At 33.2% G+C, this 21,994-nt stretch overlaps 1 protein-coding gene across 3 annotated transcripts in view; it reads left to right on the forward strand.

The window, feature by feature from the left end:
- CALCRL (calcitonin receptor like receptor) overlaps positions 1-21,994 on the forward strand; it is a 104,539-nt gene that overhangs the window by 53,464 nt on the left and 29,081 nt on the right. For all 3 annotated transcript variants that reach the window (XM_030916460.1, XM_010370308.2, XM_030916461.1), the window contains 7 exons: positions 6,795-6,885; positions 7,060-7,229; positions 9,271-9,357; positions 11,533-11,665; positions 14,075-14,185; positions 14,289-14,401; positions 15,838-15,929. In XM_030916460.1, coding sequence (XP_030772320.1) covers positions 9,274-9,357; positions 11,533-11,665; positions 14,075-14,185; positions 14,289-14,401; positions 15,838-15,929 — 533 coding nt within the window. In that variant the 5' untranslated portion in view covers positions 6,795-6,885; positions 7,060-7,229; positions 9,271-9,273. The remainder of the gene's footprint in view (positions 1-6,794; positions 6,886-7,059; positions 7,230-9,270; positions 9,358-11,532; positions 11,666-14,074; positions 14,186-14,288; positions 14,402-15,837; positions 15,930-21,994) is intronic.

Genomic DNA, 21,994 nt, shown 5'->3' on the forward strand with positions numbered 1-21,994 from the left:
AAGGTCAGAAATCTTAACTTATATCTCACTTCCTTCACCGTACCAAACTAGGTAAAAGTAGATGCTCAATAAATAGGGTAGGATAGCACACTTAATTTCTAGAAGAAATTTTCTTCATTTTAAAATGCATTTTTAAAGTGCTAGAAAATGAGACAGTATATGTGTTTTCATTTTGGTACCTTGCCAGAATGGCAGGTATGAGTTGTCAAGCCACTTATTAATGTAAGCTTAAAAAAAAAAAAATGAATATGACATTGCTAAGAAGAGGAATGAAAGAAGAATTTGTTGGGAAAAAGTATAAATGTGTTTGATGAGTACAAGTGACATGTAATGAGAAAACTGGTGGTTAAGCAAAATAACTGAATAAGCAAAATAGAAATGTGTCTTTTACTTTATGCAAATAAACAACTCCATTGTCCGAGTCAGTATGATACAGGGCAAACGGTAGAAATTTAAGGTCAGAAAACCTGAGTTCTGAGCTTGGAGTCAGACCTAAGCATCTTTGTGACTTTGGCCAAGTCACAGTTTGCATGCTGGATTTGCCTGGTTTGTTCAGTCAGCATTATTATTGCCATAACTAACAGAATTTGTGTATTTATGATTAAGCAAGTTTTTTATATCTAATCATGTAATTTAACACTTGAAATAATCCGACAAGGTGAGCTATGATAAAAGTTATAGGCAACATTGATTTAGCCAGGCATTGATTGGCATTATCTCATTTACCAGTCACATTAACCTTCGAAAAACAGCCACTACTTTTATGCAAATTTTCAGGTCAGAAAATCAGTTTAGGGAGTTTAAGTGTATAAGAACTGGCATTAAAGATATATTTCTTTGACTTTAGTGTATGTCTTCTAATAAGTATGCAACAGAAAACAGGAAACTCAATTAACGATCAAATTTTACACTCATTTTCTAGTTGAGTAAACCAAGCAGAAAATAGTTGAATTGATTTTCTTAAAATTACACAGCAAATTAGAAGCACCTTAGAAGAACCACTTCTAGCTAATGGGATTGTCTTGCAGGAGGATGAATGTATTGTAAGGTTAAGAGGAATGACTGGCTAGTTGGGAAGCAGAGTTACTACTTCGGTTTGATGGAAAAGAAATGTAATTTTTGTCAGGTAAGGATTTTTATTAGTTTTCTATCCTGGCTGTAACAAATGACCATAAATTTAGTAACTTTAAACAACACTTACTATCTATCTCACAGTTCTATTGGTCAGTTCTGTTGGCTCGGTTGGTTTCTTTGTTTCAAGTGTTACAAGGTCAAAATAAAAGTAATGGCAGGGTTACATTCCCTTTTGTAGACTCTGGGGGAGAACCTGCTTCCAGCCTCATTCAGATTGTTGGCACAATTCAATTCCTTGTGGTTGTAGGACTGAAGTCCCCATCTCTTTGCTGGCTTGAGGCCACTTTCTAGTCCTTGCATGTGGGCTCCACAGCAGAGCCAGCAACAAGGAATCAACTCTTTCTTATGTTTCCATCTTTTCTGCTTCCCCTTGTGTTGCTCTCTCTGACCCTTCACCCTTTCTTTTCTTCTTTTAAGAGCTCAAGTTATTATCTGAAAGTAACCTGGATAATTCGAGATAACCTAGGTCAATCATTCTATTTTAAGATTCATAACCTAAATCATAGCTGTAATCAAAGATTCTGGTGAATAGGGCAGGAAATGTTTGTATGCCTGTCATTCTGCCTGCCACGTGATTCTTCTGTCTATGCCAGGGATCCTCAACCCCAGCTATATATTAAAATCACCTGGGAAACTTGAAAAAATGCTTGTTCCTGGGTCCCAAGCAAGATGACCTGAATCAGAAATTTTTGGAGTAGAATCGAGTCAATGGTCTTTTTTTATGACTCAGAAAATTATAATAGGCTTGAAAGGGTTAGGAATAACTAAAAACATCAGGTTTCTTCAACATGATTGAATTTATTTTATGAGTAATCTACTTTAAAAACACTTTCTGTATACCCTCTTTATGCAATCGCTTTGTTAGGGTGTGTAGCCACGGAGATGAATATGCTGCCTGCCCTATTCTTACTGTGCTCACAATCTCATGGCAGAGAAACACAAAGAAATAATTATAAGGTTACATGGTGTGTTTTAAAATAGATATTTGAATAATTTGCTCTGGGAGTTCTGTGACATTAATAATGCCTGGGAACACTACTGAACATTTTGCTTGATTTATACTTTATAGTTCATTTTAAAATAGTCTTACCACTACCTAGAAACAGTGAAATACAAGTGTGTTCAGGTTTTGGCATGTCCCAGTGAGGATGAAATATTTATATTATGCTTTCCCAAGTATAACAGGCCAATAATTTACTTCGGTGCCTACTAAACATGCAGATTCCTAAGTTCTTCTCCAAAAGGTTCTGTTCCAGAGGGTGCTTGGTGCGCCCTGGCCATTTTAACATTTTCAGCAAGTTTTGGAGGTGATTCTGATGCAGGTGGCCCACAACCTCACACTTTGAGGACGTGGTGTGTACTACATCAGTGATTTGGCACCTGCTCACTCAATCGCTTAAAAAATAATGCATGATTCGGCCGGGCGCGGTGGCTCAAGCCTGTAATCCCAGCACTTTGGGAGGCCGAGGCGGGTGGATCACGAGGTCAGGAGATCGAGACCCTCCTGGCTAACACGGTGAAACCCCGTCTCTACTAAAAATACAAAAAACTAGCTGGGCGCGGTGGCGGGTGCCTGTAGTCCCAGCTACTCAGGAGGCTGAGGCTGGAGAATGGCGGGAACCCGGGAGGCGGAGCTTGCAGTGAGCCGAGATCGCGCCACTGCACTCCAGCCTGGGAGACACAGCGAGACTCCGCTCTCAAAAAAAAAAAAAAAAAAAAAAAAAAAATGCATGACTCAAATGACATCCTAAAGAGGACATATAGCTTAAGTTTCTTATATCAGTAACATGTCTTCAGGAAAGTGAAGCTTCTTTATGTTTTATTTTACTAGCTGCTTTACATATTAAAAGTGTGAGTGGTATTCCAAGCTAGGTTGAAGTGGGCACTAAAACCTTACACTGGAATTTCTTTTACATACTTTATTTGAGGCCAGGTGCAGGAGCTCATGTCTATAATCCCAACAATTCGGGAAACCAAATTGGGAGGATTACTTGAGTCTAGAAGTTCAAGACACCAGTAAGCTATGATCATACCACTACACTTCAGCTGGGGCAGAGTGACATCCTGTCTAAAAAGACTCTATTGGAAGTAAAGATAGTAACTTGCAACAACAATTCTAGCACAAAGACTTAGCTTTTCCAAAAATAAGCAGTGAGAAAAATAAGTTAACCAGGCTCTTGCACTTTGACATTTCTTAAATTGTGTAGAATGATTGAAATAAGTTTCCATTTGCCATGCAAGTGTTGAACACTGAGATTGGAGTAGAGTGTTTATTCCTTGTTTTGATTCAAGAGATACGTAGCTTGTCTAATATTCCATAAGTAAGGGAAAGCATATAATATAACATATAGCACACAGCTCAACTTTGCTCACACAACGGTTCGGGTTGGTGAACCTTATGGCAAATTAAATATGTATAGAAAGTACTTCTGTTAGCCAACTTTATAGTGAATGGATACATAAATGAAAAACAGAGTATGGTTTAGAGCCTGAAAAATCAAAGGTATTTCAAAAATACTGAAATAGAAGATTAAGTTATTATTTTGCTTAATCTTGGAGTGAACATACACTCAATATTAGTGCTAGGCGACTCAATGGAAATAAGAATTATTATAAAGAAATGTAAATTAATGGAAAGTATGTATAGGAACAATACAAATGTTAGAAAATAAGAAATAGGCTTGCAAGGCACTGGTATGCATGTTCAGGATTTTTTTTGTGTGTTCTTATAAATATTGATTAAGTCACATTGGTTTCTAATGCTTATGTACAATAAAACATGCTTTTACACTATTATATGTCAAGAAAATTGCCCTCTTAAAATTTAAGTATTTGGGAAAATTTTCTTGGAGGGAATTTGGGAAAATTGTCTTTGTAGATGTATGATATATTAAGAAATAAAACCAGAATGGTAAGTTACATAAATTCTTGAGTGACTAGGCAGTAATATTTCAAAAGTTATTTCAGATTTTAAGACATTTTTATTTTTCAGAGTTCTTTTTGTAATGAAATATATCATTTTTATTTTAATGTTGAAGATGTTGGGGGCCAAAGCACGGAAAACATTTTGAAATAAAGGACTTTTAAAATTCTTTTCATATGATAAAGAAAATTATTTCATTTCTAGTAATAAAACACTTTGTTTAATTTTGAAAAAGGAAAATAAAATAGTACTTATAGGAACTATGAAACTAGCAGCTCTTGAAGAGAAAATGCCTGTACAAACTAGCGGTGCCAATATGATTACAAATTTACTTAACGGTATAAATTAGAGCTTTCACAACTCTGAAGTACTTTTCCTACTAAACAAACCTTAGAACACGTGGAAAAATCCTCTGGCAGGCTTAATCACTTAACTTGACTTCTTTTCATTATTTGCCTGATCTCTCCTTAAAATTAAATGGAAACTATTATATTTCATGATGTAACATGCGGTTCAATTATCAGTAAATAATTTAACAAGATCTGAAAGAGATGAAAAATGATTTGCCTAACAGCTTTGGTCAACTAGCATCAATTGTATTTTCGTGAAGATATATTTAGAAAAAGCTAAATATATAGAGAGAAGTACTTTCTGAATCAGCCAATTAAAGGCAGTATGCAGAGAACCAATGAACTAAAACCAAGGATTACAGTTAAACATACTTCTCCTGAGAACAGTGCCATCATTTCATCTCCCAATATGAGAGTCTATCTAAGTTGACTTTCAGTTATATTTGCCAAGGCATTTTGCACATGCCTTGCCATGATTCGTCTATTATGGAATTTGAGACCTCTTGGTGAAAGAGATGATTCTTCCATAAGTGCCACTCACCACATGTGTCTGCTGGCAAGGAAACTTTGATAGGTCCTTTGCAAAGTAGATGACTCAAGTGACTTGCACTACCAAATGAACTGGTCATTACTAGATCTCATGGAGTGTACAGGTGTCCACTATGTGTTTGAATGGCTGCTACCTAAACTTGCTGCTCCATCTTTGACAAACCCAGGGGCCATATACCTGCCCCCTTGATTAGGAATACACAAGTTTACACAGTGAAAAATACAACCTTATTCCTAGTAGCACAATTGCCAGATCATCAGGGAATAGGGTAAAGAAGGAAAGCTATAAAATTGGAAATATTTGCATTAATAAATATTTTGTGAGTTGAATACTTTTTATTTACTGATATCAGGATGATTTAGTTACCACTAAGAGATATTTCACTAAGATACTTTTTGGGATTCTGATTTTGAAGTCTATTAGGTAAGCAACAAAAATAATGGTCATGTTGGATGAAATGTTTTTCAAATATGTGGGGTTTGGAAAACCTTCAAACATGATTTTTGAAGCACTTTGCCCCTCAATATTTGGATTACACATGCATATTAAAGGAAATTTAATCCTGACTCATGTGTAGATCATTAAAAAATTATTTTGTAAAACATATCTGATTTTTAAATAGAATAATATTTATTTACATTGTTACTAGCATATTTAAATATACTTTTATACAGAAAAATATGAACTACTAATATCTCAAGTATGTACTACAATGCCTTAAATGTGGCTTAACCTTTATGTCTTCCAAATGCAGTACAGAAAACTACTGTTTATTTAATATCTAAGCAATCACAAAATTCAAAACTGAATAGTTTTCAGGATTTTATTTTGTAAGAAAATAGACATGAAGCTATAAGAAACACCCCCACAATTTTCATTGTCAGTACATATTCAAACACTATCTAAAACTTTCTAAGAAGATAAATTACAATTAGTACTTATTATCAGTGTTCTTTATTGTGACTTTAGGATCCTAAAGTACTTTACTGGTTCATGTTTTAATTCATTTACTCATTCACATATATGGGAAACATTTATTAACTGTCAGTCACAAAGGATGCAAAGATAAATCAGATATGAAACCAAATCCACAAGGGAAATAGATCACATTTCCAGGTGAAATGTGCATGTGTGAGTATTATATAATAATGAATTGTAAATTGCTTTAATTTTTTGTTCTTTAACAGAAATCCTAGTAAATTATCATTAATATGATAAGTAGAGTTCAAGGAGTTACTGTGTCTGTTTACTATTTTCAAGTCTTCAACAAAAATGTGTACAAAAATAAAAACCAAAAACAAAACAACCCTCCTTTCTTCCATCTTGCTATTAATACTTGATAATAATTAAAGCTCCACTGAGAAGATTAAAACACAAAATTTATTTTTAAAGGCAGTATAATTTAGAATGATTGTGGAATTATACGACTATAGCTACAATAAATAAAGAAATATTTATCTAACTTATAAATGCCTGAGGAAAATATTTTAGTAATTCTATGAAAAAAATGTAAATATCTAAAATCAACAATTTTTCAAGTGAAAACAACATAATCACTCTTTAAAAATTATTTACTCATAGAAAATACGTACATTCTAGACCAAGTGTGTTCTCATAACATAGATCTATAATTCATATTGAAACATCATGTGCTGTGATTCTGATAATGCTATATAATAATTCAAATATATTGTAAGCAAAAGAGGTTTTTAAAAGTGGGAATCGATCAATAAAAGTGATCTTAGTAGCAGTATTTTCTTTGAAGTTTTTAATGTATCATGGAAATAATTTTGGTCATTAGCATAATATTAAATTATTACATTCATCAATATTTCAGATCTTGACCCCTGAATTTAAGAAATTCTTAAAGACAATGTCAAATATGATCCAAGAGAAAATGTGATTTGAGTCTGGAGACAATTGTGCATGTAAGTATTGGGAAATTAAATTTTCTCATGGTAAAATGTAATATAAACTAAAATATTAACTTATTAATTACTGAATTAAATAAGCTTTGATCCATTGTTTTCTGTCTATAACAACACTATTTTTATTAAAATTAATACAATGATTCATGATATTTTGGTTATATTTTTCTCAAGATCATCTAATAATAAAAACCCAGACTACCTGATAGAAGGGAAAACAATATTCGAAAGATTGCTACCACTAAAAAGAAAACTACTACAACTTGACAAGACTGCTACAAACTTCAATTTGTCAACTACAACTTGACAAGGTTGCTATAAAACAAGATTGCTACAACTTCTAGGTGAGTCATTGGCGAGGGCTAGCAATGGCACCAATTGTGTGTGACAATTAATGGTGTGCTCTCACTGAATGTCATAATAAAAATAATAAGCAAAACATGTGAACATGTAAAAAAGGTTTTTATAATTCTTTTTCCCAAATTAGCCCTTTAATAAAAATCATTACTAGTTTCCTAACAAAATTAAATCTAAGCTCACAGTTTAGTGGCAAATATCTGTTGATTGGAAATTTTTTCTCTCCTTTAAAAATAGTGTTTGCATGTTCAGTGTATTAGTCTATTTTCATGCTGCTGATAAACACATACCCAAGACTGGGCAATTTACAAAAGAAAGCGGTTTAATGCACTTACAGTTTCACGTGGCTGGGAAGGCCTCACAATCATGGCAGAAGGTGAAAGGCACATCACATCACAGCAGCAGACAAGAGAAGAGAGCATGTGCAGGGAAACTCCCATTTTTAAATCCATCAGATCTTGTGAGCCTTATTCACTATCAGGAGAACAGCAGTGGAAAGACCCACCCCCATGACTCGTTTATCTCCCACCGGGTCCCTCCCACAACACGTGGGAATTATGTGAGCTACAAGATGAGATTTAGGGGGGGACAGAGAGCCAAACCATATCATTTAGTTAAATGAATATTATATTATATGGCTACATCCTGACAATATGTCAGAGTAGGTTCCTCCCGGACTTCACAGGGTGTAAGCATTTGGAAATACACTCCAGCATTTCTTGTCTCTTCGAATTAGGAAGTCAGTGGGTAGCATTTTAGAGGCCATTTTTCATTAGCTCAGAATTGTATCTAGTATTACAAATGTTCAAACAAATATTTTATTTGATATACTTAATTCCCTGAAACCTTATTTCAAAATGTAGATGACTTAGGGAATCTTTTATTTCCTAATTTTTTTAAAAATTGATTTTCAGTAGTGAAGAATAATTTCTATTAAATTATAAGGACATTTTTATGATGTATAGATGTTGATTCTCAAGAAATTGTTTCAGAACAATTTCCTTCCTTAAATTACTGAGGAGTCAGAAAATTGAAAATGAGATGAATACTTACAGAAAATAAAGGTAAGCTTTTTTTTTTTTTTTGAGGCAGAGTCTTGCTCTGTCCCCCAGGCTGGAGTGCAGTGGCGCCATCTGGGCTCACTGCAAGTTCCGCCTCCCGGGTTCCTGCCATTCTCCTGCCTCAGCCTCCCGAGTAGCTGGGACTACAGGCGCCCGCCACCTCGCCCGGCTAGTTTTTTGTATTTTTTAGTAGAGATGGGGTTTCACTGTGTTCGCCAGGATGGTCTAGATTTCCTGACCTCGTGATCCGCCCGTCTCGGCCTCCCAAAGTGCTAGGATTACAGGCTTGAGCCACCGCGCCCGGCCAGAGGTAAGCTTTATAATAAAATGTGCTATCAAAAATTTTTATGTCCATGAAAACTCTTTATTTTAATGCCTTTATAATTTGATCCCAATTTTGGTAAAGGAAAAAATGGCAAGTTGTTTTCTAATTATCTATCATCTATCTATCTATCTATCTATCTATCTATCTATCTATCTATCTATCATCTTTAAGAAGTTTTTCTGTTTGTAAGCCTAATTAAATTAAATTAAAATGTACTTGTAAGCTCCTTAACATTTTATACCATAATGCTTTTAAACATTTGCAATTTTAATCTATTTTAATCTGCTGGGCAGGGTGGCTCATACCTGTAATCCTGGCCAACATGGTGAAACCCCATCTCTACTATAAATACAAAAATTAGCTGGGTGTGGTTGCACGCACCTGTAACCCATCTACTTGGGAGGCTGAGGAGGGAGGATCGCTTGAACCTGGGAAGTTCAGGCTCCAGTGAGCTGAGATTGTGGCACTGCACTCTAGCCTTGTTGACAGAGTGAGACCCTGTCTTAAAAAAATGATCAATCAAATCTTTAAAGTAAAATTATTGAATTATTGTGTAGTTTTAAAATAAATTTTCTGTTAAGAACCATCTGCATTTATTTCATAAATATTGATGAATTATACTTCTTTTATCTTCTGTTGCAGTTTATGTTATATAGCATATTTCATTTTGGCTTAATGATGGAGAAAAATTGTACCCTGTATTTTCTGGTTCTCTTGCCGTTTTTTATGGTAAGCATAAAAATATATACGATTATGTCTGTTTTCGCTTCCAGTATACCTATAATTGATAAAGAATATTAAAGAAGTTACTAGATACAGAAATTAATTACATTTTTATATCCAATTGATAGAGCAATAATGTGTTTTCATTCAGTGTATGCTTTTAGTCCTATAACAGGCATAAAGTGAGAAGGAAGTGGAGGGGATCAGAATGGGAAAGATGAATACACACAAATGCATAAGACACCAGAGGAAAGTAATCAGAGATTGAAAAAGAAATGGAATGACTCTATAGTACATGTTGTACATAGTAGAGAAAATAGTTTCAGCCAGAATTGTAGATTCAGAGTTAGATCTATTAAAGAAGTGATTTCCCCATTGATGTTTCTCCCATTCTGCCAGTTGATTGACATATCTTGATTGCAAGGCAATTTAGAACCATGCACTTTGTTTTAAATTTATTTCCTCAATCATTCATTCAAATTAGCAGACATTGATGTTAAATTTGGGGCAGGTGTGTGCATAAGTGTACACACTCATCTGCCCCTGTACATGTATACACTGGGGATATGGTGCCCAAGGTCAAAGGTAGGCAAATAAGACAAAAACTAGATTGCTCTGCTGGAGGAGTCATATACTTCATACATTAATTTTATTTTTAATTATAGTAATGAATCACCCATATTTTTCTCTACCTCAAAATAAAATATTGACCGTGCTCTTATCTCATTATAAACACTAGAAACCAAGAGAGCTACTCTTATCTACTCCTGTGGCAGCAGGAATTTTCTTGAGGTGTTTCCAAGCAAATGCCACAAAGATGGAAACAATACAGAGAATACAGAAAACCTAAATGAGAAACAAAGAAACAAAAAAAACAAGAGTATATTCCTGTCAGCATTTGTATTTGAAAACATTTTCAAGTCTAGGAGCAGTCCAAATTCTGCACTTCTTAGATGATATCTTTAAGTTGACTTCAGCTCCCACCCTCCACTGAGCGAGCTGCATAGAACATTACTTTCCTGCAGGTAATTCTGTAACAGATTAGCAACTGATTATTGTAATTAAGAAATTATGACTCTTCCTCTTGAATTCATGTAAGATAGTGTATAAATCAGAGTCTGTGTTCCAAGTAGGGATAAAAATGATACAGATTTATGCACTTTTATGGACTTTTATGTGGTTTTCAAATACGTTAATTTTCTTGATGTTCCACATTTCCATTTATTACTTGTGTAGCACTACCACGGCATAAATCTTTATTTGGAAATTAAAACAATAAAGGAATGAAAGAGTTAATGTTAAATGGTGGTCACACAATGGTAAAACTTGAGCTTGAGTGGAACGTCATTTTGACTTTACTAAATTCAACTTCCTGCTAGAAAAAAGAAATACTACAATGAGGGGACAAAGGAAGGATAGGAAGATAACAGCTTATGGAATATAATTAATATAAATTATGCAATAATTACTGCTAAAAGTGTTAAAAAGAGGTTTATTTGGGCTTCATATTATAAATCAGAAAAAAAGTCATGTGGAAACTAAAGTAGAATTGAAGCTTAAAATAGTGCTACTATATTGGAAGAAAATAAATACATAACTTGTCCAAAAACATTACTGATGTGCATACAAGAAAAATTTCTATTTACCAACATCATAAATGACGTTGCCATTATTTTGATCATCAAAATATCATAACAATGGCAATACATTGTAAGTATTTCCATGTGCCAGATATATCTCCTCTGTTATCTTGATGCTATTTTATACTATTTTACAATAAGGAAGCAGAGGCTTAGGGAGAGGGGACAGACATGTCTTGCCTTCATTCACAGAGCCAGGAAAAACACTGGGGTCAGATTGGAAGACATCTCTCTCTACATTCCAGAACACATATTAAGGAATGTCCTGGAGCTGGCTGTCACAGGCTTCTGAGAACCAACTGTGCTTTCCCACTCTGCCAATGGTGACTTCTTGTTGGTGTTTTGAAATTGGACATGGTGGGGATATTTATACCATGGAAATAGCAAACACTACAAATTGGGGATTTTTCCCCAGAGAGCCAGTTTATCTTCCAGTACATCATTGCACTTGCTGTTTTCCACTGTGACAGACTGCCTTTGACAAACACATTTTCATAATCCTTTTCATGAAGTTGATGTTGTTGTTTTTTTAATCCCTTAGATTTTTGTTACAGCAGAATTAGAAGAGAGTCCTGAGGACTCAATTCAGTTGGGAGTTACTAGAAATAAAATCATGACAGCTCAATATGAATGTTACCAAAAGATTATGCAAGACCCCATTCAACAAGCAGAAGGTAAGCATGGCTACTTAATTGTAAATGCATTTGACATATTTTTAAAAGAAAACTACCCCCATTATATCATCATAAGTTCCTTAGGTCCATTATTAAAAATAGATTAATTGCTACCTTTTTGTATATGTGCAGTTTTAATTATGTTTGAAGAACATTTTATGACATCATGTTATATTGCTTTTTAAAAACAATAAAAATATGTGACAGTGATCTGTTTAGTATGATTCTTTTTATGGTGCAAAGATATTTAAATAAAATAAGTATTAATATTAACACAAAAACACAAATCAATGACAGTTGACTTTTTCAGTTTATGTAATTGTGTATTTCTTCTTCTTTTTTTTTTTTAACTACCTGCTTGACAGGAGGTTGCATAATAATATAATGAATACAAAAGTGTTGTTTTGCATAATACACACAATTTGCATAGTAGATTTGGTGGCAAAGTTAACGAAATCCAAGTGCTTCTGTTTACATTAAGACATTCTTTTGCTTTTTTGGGTAACATTTATTGAGAGCCTACTAAGCACCAGATGTTTGCCTAGATTCTGAAGATAAAAGATGAGTAGCACAAGCAGAGTTGCCAGATAAAGCAAAACAAAAACAGGTCCTATATTTTACCTGGCAACCTTAAAGAAAGGGTTATTTTCAAAATATCAAATGTAAAACTCACAGTAAAATAAAATTTAAAAGACTCTTTAGATATTTTTAACATTGAAACCCTTCCAAGCCTTCTTGCTATCTATTATGTAAAAGTAGATTTTAAATTTAATTGTTGAACAATAGGAATATCTTTGTAAAGTTTCATAATGAAAGTATTCTGTGGTGAAAGAAGTTTGGAATCATTGCATAATACATCTTCTTGAAGTTTCATAATATACTTTGTGATTTTAAATACCGTAGAAAGTCTTGCAATAAAGAGCTATTTTTATTTCAACTTTGGGTCTCTAAAATCCATTTGACCAGAGAAACTTTTTTTATGGAATACCTACTTACATCTCACTCAAATCCCATAAAACACAATTTCAAAAATTCTGCACCTTGCACTCTATCACATTACCAATGCTGTAGTGAATTAGATAGATTCTTTTGGAGCTGTGATATGGACATATCTGAGATGCTTTCTAAAACTACATCAAGAATTTTTTTTCCAATAGGCCATGAAATGTATTTTATCTAGAAATATATGGATTCAAATTATTTAAATAATTGTCCAAAAAATGACAGGGCAGAAAACATTATCTAGGGAAACATTAAAATTTTGTTGTTTTTAAGTTCAATTTACTTGAACTTACAGGCCATCAGAATTTTATTCTATTTTCATGAGGGCTAGACAAATTCCGATATTGCTTTGCAAATCTGTTAAAAACAATAAACATCTCATGCAGCAATCAAGGTTCTATCTCTACCTGACAAGTTAGAAAATTACTTTTGGGTCAGGTGTGGTGGCTTACACCTGTAATCTCAGCACTTTGGGAGGCTGAGGTGGGCGAATCAAGAGGTCAAGAGATTGAGACCATCCTGGCCAACATGGTGGAACCTCGTCTCTACTAAAAATACAAAAATTAGCTGGGTGTAGTAGCACGTACCTGTAGTCCCAGTCACTTGGGAGGCTGAGGCAGGAGAATCACTTGAACCTGGGAGGTGGAGGTTGCAGTGATCCGAGATCACACCACTGCACTCCAGCTGGCGACAGAACGAGACTCCGTCCCCCTCCCCCCCCAAAAAAGAAAATTACACTCTTGATTATAGACTGTTACAACATTTGAACATTGGTCGTTTAATTTACCTATGCCTTAAAAAAAACTATATATCTTAATGTAGGAAGTTCCTTCTTTAATTTTGGAGAAAAATGTGAGATGATTAAACATTCTACTTTATTTGAAAAGAAAAGGAATGAAGAGCCAGAATTTGGTGAAGGGGCCTAAATAAGTATCTTTCAGGGTTACAACGGTATAATAGGAAATATTGGAATATTGATTTGCTTGCTTCAGAAAATACTAACACCTTGCCCTAAGAATATACTTTCTAAAATGAATCATGTTTCTAATTTCCCATTATTTTCTTATGTTAAGCATAGGGACACTAATTAATCTCTACATTATGGCTAAGGACAACTAGCAAAGACCATTTGATTTATTAAACAAATAGCTATCTTTGACAATTAGAATTAAATCTAAACTTTATGTATTTAGGTATTTTAAAATTTAATTTAGAATTTAATTCACAAATTATTATAATATTACTTGGTGGGAAGCCAAATAATTTCTATATATAGATTTTTATATAATATCTGCATTTTCAGTAGATAGCCTTTACTCCACATCAGTGTGAAACCACTTTTAAGACTATGTCTTCATGTATAAGTAGAGGGATTTAATTATCCCTAATTTTTATTTCCCCACTAAGGTGTTTATTGCAACAGAACCTGGGATGGATGGCTCTGCTGGAACAATGTTGCAGCAGGAACTGAATCAATGCAGCTCTGCCCTGATTACTTTCAGGACTTTGATCCATCAGGTAAAAGCAGAAATGTATCTACATATGTCCTTGACATCTATTTAATAAGCCCTAGGTTAATTAAATTACTGTTTTCCCTTTTTTTTTCTTTTTAATTTTAAAGAAAAAGTTACAAAGATCTGTGACCAAGATGGAAACTGGTTTAGACATCCAGCAAGCAACAGAACATGGACAAATTATACCCAGTGTAATGTTAACACCCACGAGAAAGTGAAGGTATGTCATAATTCTGAATTGAAATTTAACTTACACTATCTATTTAAACAGCTTGTTTGTCCAATATTGTATTGAAGAAAATAAAGTCATTATTCCATTCCCTTATAAAGTCTTTTCATAATATAATTTGAGAAGAATAATGAAGAAATATATCCGTGGAAAAAAATTACTATTGATTTTGTCATTACACTGAAAAAGCAATCCTGTTAGGTAAGAGTGTAATTTACAAGTCAATGTTTCAGTATTGGGGTTTCAAATTTTCCAAAGAAAACATACCTTAAAAGTGTAAGAAAAGGAAAATCTTTCATTTGCAGTGGAATTTCTAGAATGACCTCTGAAACTGCGCTCAAGTAAACAGGATAAGCCCAGCAGGGTTTAAAGTGTCCTGGCTCTCCCTCAGCAGAGGGCTCTCATTCTGACTGGCTCTTAGGTCACTCGCATTAACGATCGCATCCTTAAACACTACACATGGGAGTCAAGGTTAATTACACTTTGGCACTATAATATAGTTTCGATAGAAAACGCTTGCATGTATTTGCATGTGTTTGTAATAGAGGCAGTTTATTTCAGTGATTACAACTGTGAGTCCTAAAACCTGATCTCTTCTTTCTGCTTCTTACCAGCTGTTTGACCTTAAAAAAGCCATTTTACATCTCTCTGCTTCAGTCCCCTCATATATGAAATGAGGGTAAGAATAGATTCCGTTCTCATTATTTTCATAGGGATTGATTTAACATAAGGGAAATACTTAAAAGATCAGCATATAGTAAGCTCTTGATAACTACCAGCTATCGTTATGTTTATAAATAGTATATTCCCAGCTTATTCAGATAAGAATTGGAAGAAAATTATACAAATACATAATAAAGTGGTAGGTTACAAATAAATGGAATACAGACAAATAAAAATAAAAAAGTGAAAACCATGAGAAAGAACACATTTGTACAGATCATAGAATCTTCTAAGTTAACAAATTGAGATTTGCCTCTGAGCTTCAAATTTGCCAGGGAAAAAGAAACTCAGTTGGAAAAGAAACCTTTATCTGGCGTTTAAGTCTGAACAAAACAAATCATCATGTAGCATTTGTTTGAAGGTGCACAAAATATAAAATACTAATTTCATATAGTATATAATCTAGATCAATAAAAGTATTGCCTTATAGATTTAATATTTGACTTCTAATTTTTTAAAAAAATATTTAAAAATAAAAAGGCATACAACTTATAAATTTTGATAATTTCACTGGAGAGGTAGTCTTCATTCCAGACGCATTCAAGTATTTATTGGTTTGCAAGCTCATCACTGTAAGGCTATGAGATCACATATTTCTAAAAATATAGTTTATTAAATTGAATTTGAACTTCTGCATGTGTAGGATTATAGATACTTATGGTATTGATATGAACCACATTTTTTTTTGTTTATACAAATTACAGACTGCACTAAATTTGTTTTACCTGACCATAATTGGACATGGATTATCTATTGCATCACTGCTTATCTCGCTTGGCATATTCTTTTATTTCAAGTAAGTAAATTTAAAATATTTTAAGAAAATTACTAGATGTGTCGGATGAATGCTCCATCATGTGCATATTTATGTCATGTCTGACAAAATATACAAATATAGATGATTTATAATGTTTGAAATAAGTTGAATGTTTAAAATAAGTTGAAATTAAGTTGATCTCAGCTTTGTAAAATATGTGGAGGAGATTGATGAAATATCTTAACGTGAATTTTACAAAATTAGTAGGCATATAAAAGTGAAGACATATAATAAGGATTCCAAACTAATATATAAACCTAACTATATTTGCTTTGGGAACTGTTAAATATTATAGGCCTTCTTAATTGTGTGTTTAGCTTTTGGCCAATTTTAATAACAGAATAAGTGTCCATTTTAGAAACTGGAATTTTGTGCAAATAATAACAATGGCATTTAACATATGTCATAAAAAATATAATCTAAATACACTTTGTTTAGGATTTTTCCTGGTTTGGAGGGTCATCATTAAAAAGGTGTGACTGTACTTTCAATTTTACTTGTAATTCACTCCTTTTTGAGGAGGAACAGTCAGCTCCAATTTTTTGAACAAAGCAATCAACAATCAATTTTAAATTTCTAGAAAGTTAAATTCTAAGTCATGCATGCATTATTTTATGCCTTCACATGATTTTCATAATTTTGATCATCAGTAATAATTACAGAATTCAGTGTGACAAGAGTAAGTAGCTATGTTTCATTGTATCTTCATCAGCATTGTCGTCATCTTCTGCTCCTTCTGCTCCTGTGGCTGCTACCGCCGCCGCTGCTCCTTCTCTTTTTTCTTTCTTCTTCTCCTTCTCCTTCTTCTTGTTCTTCTTTTTCCTCCTCCTCCTCTTCTTATTATTCCTCCTCCTACTCTTCCTCCTTCCTCCAACTTCCTTCTTCTACTAATTTTAAACAAAGAAGATATATATATATATATAAACATATAATTTTAATATCCTATTAAGCAATTTCTTATATTTTTCTAATTTTATTTCATATCGTTTCTACAGTTTTAATTATAGCATTTAAAATATTTGAACTATTTTTATAACAGCGTTATATAATTAGCACTTTATATGTTACTAAGCAGTTTTTAAACAACCATTTGAGCAGCTAAATAATTTTTCATTTAGTAAGTGTACAAAAGTTGTTATATAAATTCTCTATTTTTGAGTATTAACATTGCTTTCATTTTTTTCAATTAAAAAGCACTGCAATGGACATTATCAACTATAACTTTTCCCGTAGTTTGTACTATTTTCTCAGGCTACATTCCCAGAATCTTGGGATTTCTTGGTCAAAGGGTATATATCTTTTTATGGCTCTTGAAACACATCATCTCAAAAATATCTAAAATGAACATGTTCAAAACAAATTCATAGTATCTACCTCCTTCTAACCCAAGTTGGTTTTCTTCCAGAGTGACCCATCTTTACAAATGACACTACCAGAAATCCAATTACATTGGCCAGAAATTTAAGAGTGATCCATGATACATTTCTCTCATTTTTCTTCTCTGTCACTCTTTCCTTATACCTGGTGAACTTAACCTTTTGAAACCCTTCTAATCTATTCCATTTGCTGATCACTACTGCCATCACCAGCAGTCTTGTTCTATCTAGCTTCAGTAAATTCACTTTCTCTCTTCATTTAATTCTAAACAAGGCAGCCAGAATAATAGTTTCAAATATTTAGATCAAATATTGATTTGATTTTGCCACTCTTTGCTTTAAAATTTTTAGATTTTCCATTGTAATTCATATAAAACCAAAATCATTAACTTGCCCTGCCTGTTATCTTTGCCTCCTCCTTAGTCTAATTAAATGTATTTATCTTTCAGATCTAAATTTTAGCATCACTTCCTCAGTGAAATCTTCCTGAATTACTCATTGTAATATTTCCAGAATTGCAATTAATGATAGTAGACATAGGGTAAAATTTTAATTAACATTTGGAAGACCACTATCTCTGCAAATTAAAAACTAATACAGCTGAGAGTCTTCAGATTAAATGGTCTCTTTTTATGTTGCATGTTATAAGTCAAAATATCCAGGCACATTAAATTTTTGAAGAAGATAAAGGTAGGAAGTACAACAATTACATTTGCCTGTCAAAACCAGTGGCTACAGGGAGAACAGTAGTTTCTAGAATTCTAAGTCATACGGTCCCAAGCAAGTTAGAATTTAGTAAAGGTAAGTAAAGTCCTGCACCAATTTCCTAAAGTCAAATGCAAAATTAATTATGTTCCTTCATGTGAAAGAATATAAGATTTAATGGAAAATGCTTGCTGTGAACTAATTAGATAAGAGTAGAGCTGCCAAGTGAAAACAATACTGCAAGCCAAATGATACCAACAAATGTACAGTATTCAATTTTAAATCTCTAATCAGACCACTTATTCACCTGGTTCACTATATGAGAGCAAAGCAAGATATCATAAAAATTAACTTATCAAGTGAAGAAATTGAAGAAAATATCAACTGATCAGGGCATCAAGGTACCATACCAGGAGCGTTAAGCCAGAAAAAGACAAAATATATAAGGCACAATGTATGACTTCAAGAATCCAAATTACTATAATTAAGAATACAGTTGGTATTCTTATATATATATAATAACAAACAGAAAAAAATCAGCTCAATTAAAAAATAAAAAAAATGAATATAACTAAACAAAATGTAATGAACCTTGCCATCTGCCTTCCTGTCACTCAGGGTTTTCAGACAGAAATTAGCTGTTAACCTATCAGGAAAGTTGAAGTAGATGGCTTTTCTATCCTGGGTTCATAGCTAGACCTGAGGATCTTTAATGATCTTTCCAGGCCCAAAAATCTACGAATGAAACAGTAATTTAGTAAAGAGGATTAGAATGAAAGAATTATCTTTTTAATCAAAATATACAATCTCTATATCAGGGAAGTTGGTATCTGTCAAAGTATTTTGCAAGCTTAAAGCAATCTACACAGGTAAACTGTATTTCTTATTGATAAAGAATTGGAATAAAGTCATGTTCAATATTTTTATATCTGTCTTATGTATGTTTTATTCAAGAACAAATACTATTCAACTGACACTCACAACTAATTTTAAATTTTAATTGAAGGGTTAAAATTTAAAATCAGAGAATGTTTATTTCATCTACGGAGAAGTGCTTTTTTAAAACTGGTAGTGTGTATATATTTACTAAATTATTAACTTTAAGGATGCAACCTGTAGGCACATTCCTCATTCCGAAAGAGAGGCCAGAAATTTGGTTCTCCCAAATACTGTTCTCATGTTTTACATATAAATAGGCCAATTTTTTAGAAAAATAATATTTTTTAAAAATAAAGATTACTGTGTGCAATAAATACATGCATTTGTTATTTGCTAAAAGACCTGGGGGACACTGAGAAAGGAAAGAACCATTCTAATTCATAGAATCTGAAGATTCCTGAGGTGATACTCTAATTAAAGCAAATGCTTCAATGATGGGTAAAACTTCAAGAGATAGAAATTATAAGCCATAAGCAGTGAAGTGATTGTCTAGTCTTACACCTAATGTTACTTATTTTCTAATTAAGTAACATTTTCAAGATTTCTCCTGATCTGTGTTCTAGTTCACTGAATTATTTTAATTGACTCTACAAATCTTTAAAAATGAATTTGAAAAGAAAGAAGCAAAACTTCAAGTTTTCCTTTATTATTATAATTCTCAGGCCTTAGGTAAAACACGAGAAACCGACTTCAAGTAAAGCTCATGCATAGCATTTTAAATATTTTCTGTATGTCTAGATGTCATTACAGGAGACTGTGTTCTTCCTTTCTTTCTTGTTTTAGAGATAGGCTCTCACTGTGTCACCAGGCTGGAGTGCAGTGGCACGATCATAGCTCACTACAGCTTCAAACGCCTGAGCTCAAGCAATCCTCCCCAACTCAGCCTCCCAAGTAGCAAGGACTACAGGCATACACCACCATACCCAGATAATTTTTTAACTATTTTTTTCTTTAGAGATGGGGTTTAATTATATTACCCAGGCTGGTCTCAAACTCCTGACCTCAAGTGATTCTCCTGTCTCAGCCTCCCAAACTGTCGGGGTTACAAACATGAGACACTGTGCCCAGCCTGAGAGTGTTCTTTAGACAGGCAGAGTTGGTCTGAAATTCCACTTTGTCACTTACTTGCTGTGTAGCATGGAACATGTTCCTTTCATTTTTCTAATCCTCAGTTGTGTGTGTTAAAAATGCAGATCATATTAGTATCTACATCATAGATTTGCTATCAGGACTGAGCTAATGGCAGGGTTATCAGTGAGATGCAGTGTTAATCGGAGTGTCTGATTCAAAAAATGTTATCTATGACTGGCATTGTTCTTACTTCTTATTAGTCCATTACAAGGTTTGAATATAAATATTTAGCTCTGGTAGGTATGTTATATCAGTAAGATCTTTAAAAACAAAATTAAATAGTTCAGGTTCTAGTTTTAAATGGACCATGTTTATAAAGAAAATATTCATGTAAAAAAATAAGTAAACATTGAACATTTTTATAACCAAATTAATAATATAATTACGATAGAAAAAAACTATGGTTAAGTAAATCAGTCAAAAGTAATAAGATTTTTTTATGACCAGAAGATAACATGTAGCTTACTCCATTTTTGAATCAATATTAAGGAATTTTTAGTCTTTGAATTTAGATACTTCTAACATTTATTCCACAGAATTATCTACCGGACATGTCACTAGAATTAATGAAAATAATTTTATAAAGTTAGCTTTATGAGAGCAGGAGTCACCTCTGCTTTGTTTCTTTATACATCTCAGGGCTTAGCATAGGATCTTGCACATAGCAGGCGCTCCGTAAATTTTTAAGGAATGAAGACATGAACTGACTTTGAAGCTAACATATAGGATAGACTTGCCCATGTCTTATCTGTAACCTTCAACATGTCCCTTAAGATTGTCTGGCCTTATTTGTCTCCATCAACAAAGAAAGGCATTAGACTAAGACTCTAAAATTCAAATCAGTAGAAGCATCTGTGTAAAACAAGATGACTCTGCAGCTAGATCCAAGGAAGAATAGGGCCATCTCAGAAAATATTGAATTTGAATGGTTCATGAATCATGTTCTTGTGAAGTCAGGGGCAATAGAAATTATTAGCTTTCGTCCAACTAACCTGAAAACAATTCCTAGAGGAGTTGATGTTTCACAGAAAATTATTCATTGTGTATAAAAATATAAAAATATCTATTAGCAGATCCTTTCTGTTTCTTAACCCAGTTCCTCATACTGTAGTTATTCTTGCTTATTTGGTATGGGAAACTTTTTTCCTCTTCTTTGGTAACTGAGGGTCACTGACCCACCCTAATAAAAACCAAGAACCATACAAAAAGTTGATTTAGGATACTGTTTGTTATTTTTTATTTAGAGAGAGAAAAGTCTGCCACTCATCCATTCTTTAAATTAGAAACAGAGAACACAAAACAGTATTCACCAGATATACTTCAGTTTTATATTAGAGCCAATTAAAGGAACAAGTCAGAGCAGGAGATAAAAAGAAAGGGAACAGAGAGGGAGGGGAAAAGCGAAAGAGACATAACTTTAGGGCTTGCCAAGCCCTGAGAGGCGATGACTCTTACTCATAATGATTCTTGGAAAAACAAAGTGGAACCCTTTAGATAAATAAATAAATAAATAAAAAATAAATAAATAAATAAACTTTACTGGAATTAGTTACAAATTATATTTTAATTACTGTTTAAAATCAGAGAGCAGAGCAAATCTTACTCTTACAACCTAGACAAAAGGCTTCGTCTTTTTTTCCACAGAAAAGAGAGCATATGACATCTATCCAGCTTTTACAGAAAAAAAGATAAAATGCTGTTGTTTTTTATTTTATTTTATTTATTTATTTTTTAAAGAACATCTTTGCTAACATTCGGACACTGACCCCAAACAATTTAAAAGCCAAGTTGCGTATTTGGAACTATGTAAACAATGATATCTTCTGTAGGTACTTGCCATAGGTCCCAAATAAAATTCAGAAAAATAACCTCTATCCAATTGGTAGACCAAAG

The sequence above is a fragment of the Rhinopithecus roxellana genome, chromosome 14 (genome assembly GCF_007565055.1).
Source record: "Rhinopithecus roxellana isolate Shanxi Qingling chromosome 14, ASM756505v1, whole genome shotgun sequence".
In the NCBI taxonomy this organism is placed as follows: domain Eukaryota; kingdom Metazoa; phylum Chordata; class Mammalia; order Primates; family Cercopithecidae; genus Rhinopithecus; species Rhinopithecus roxellana.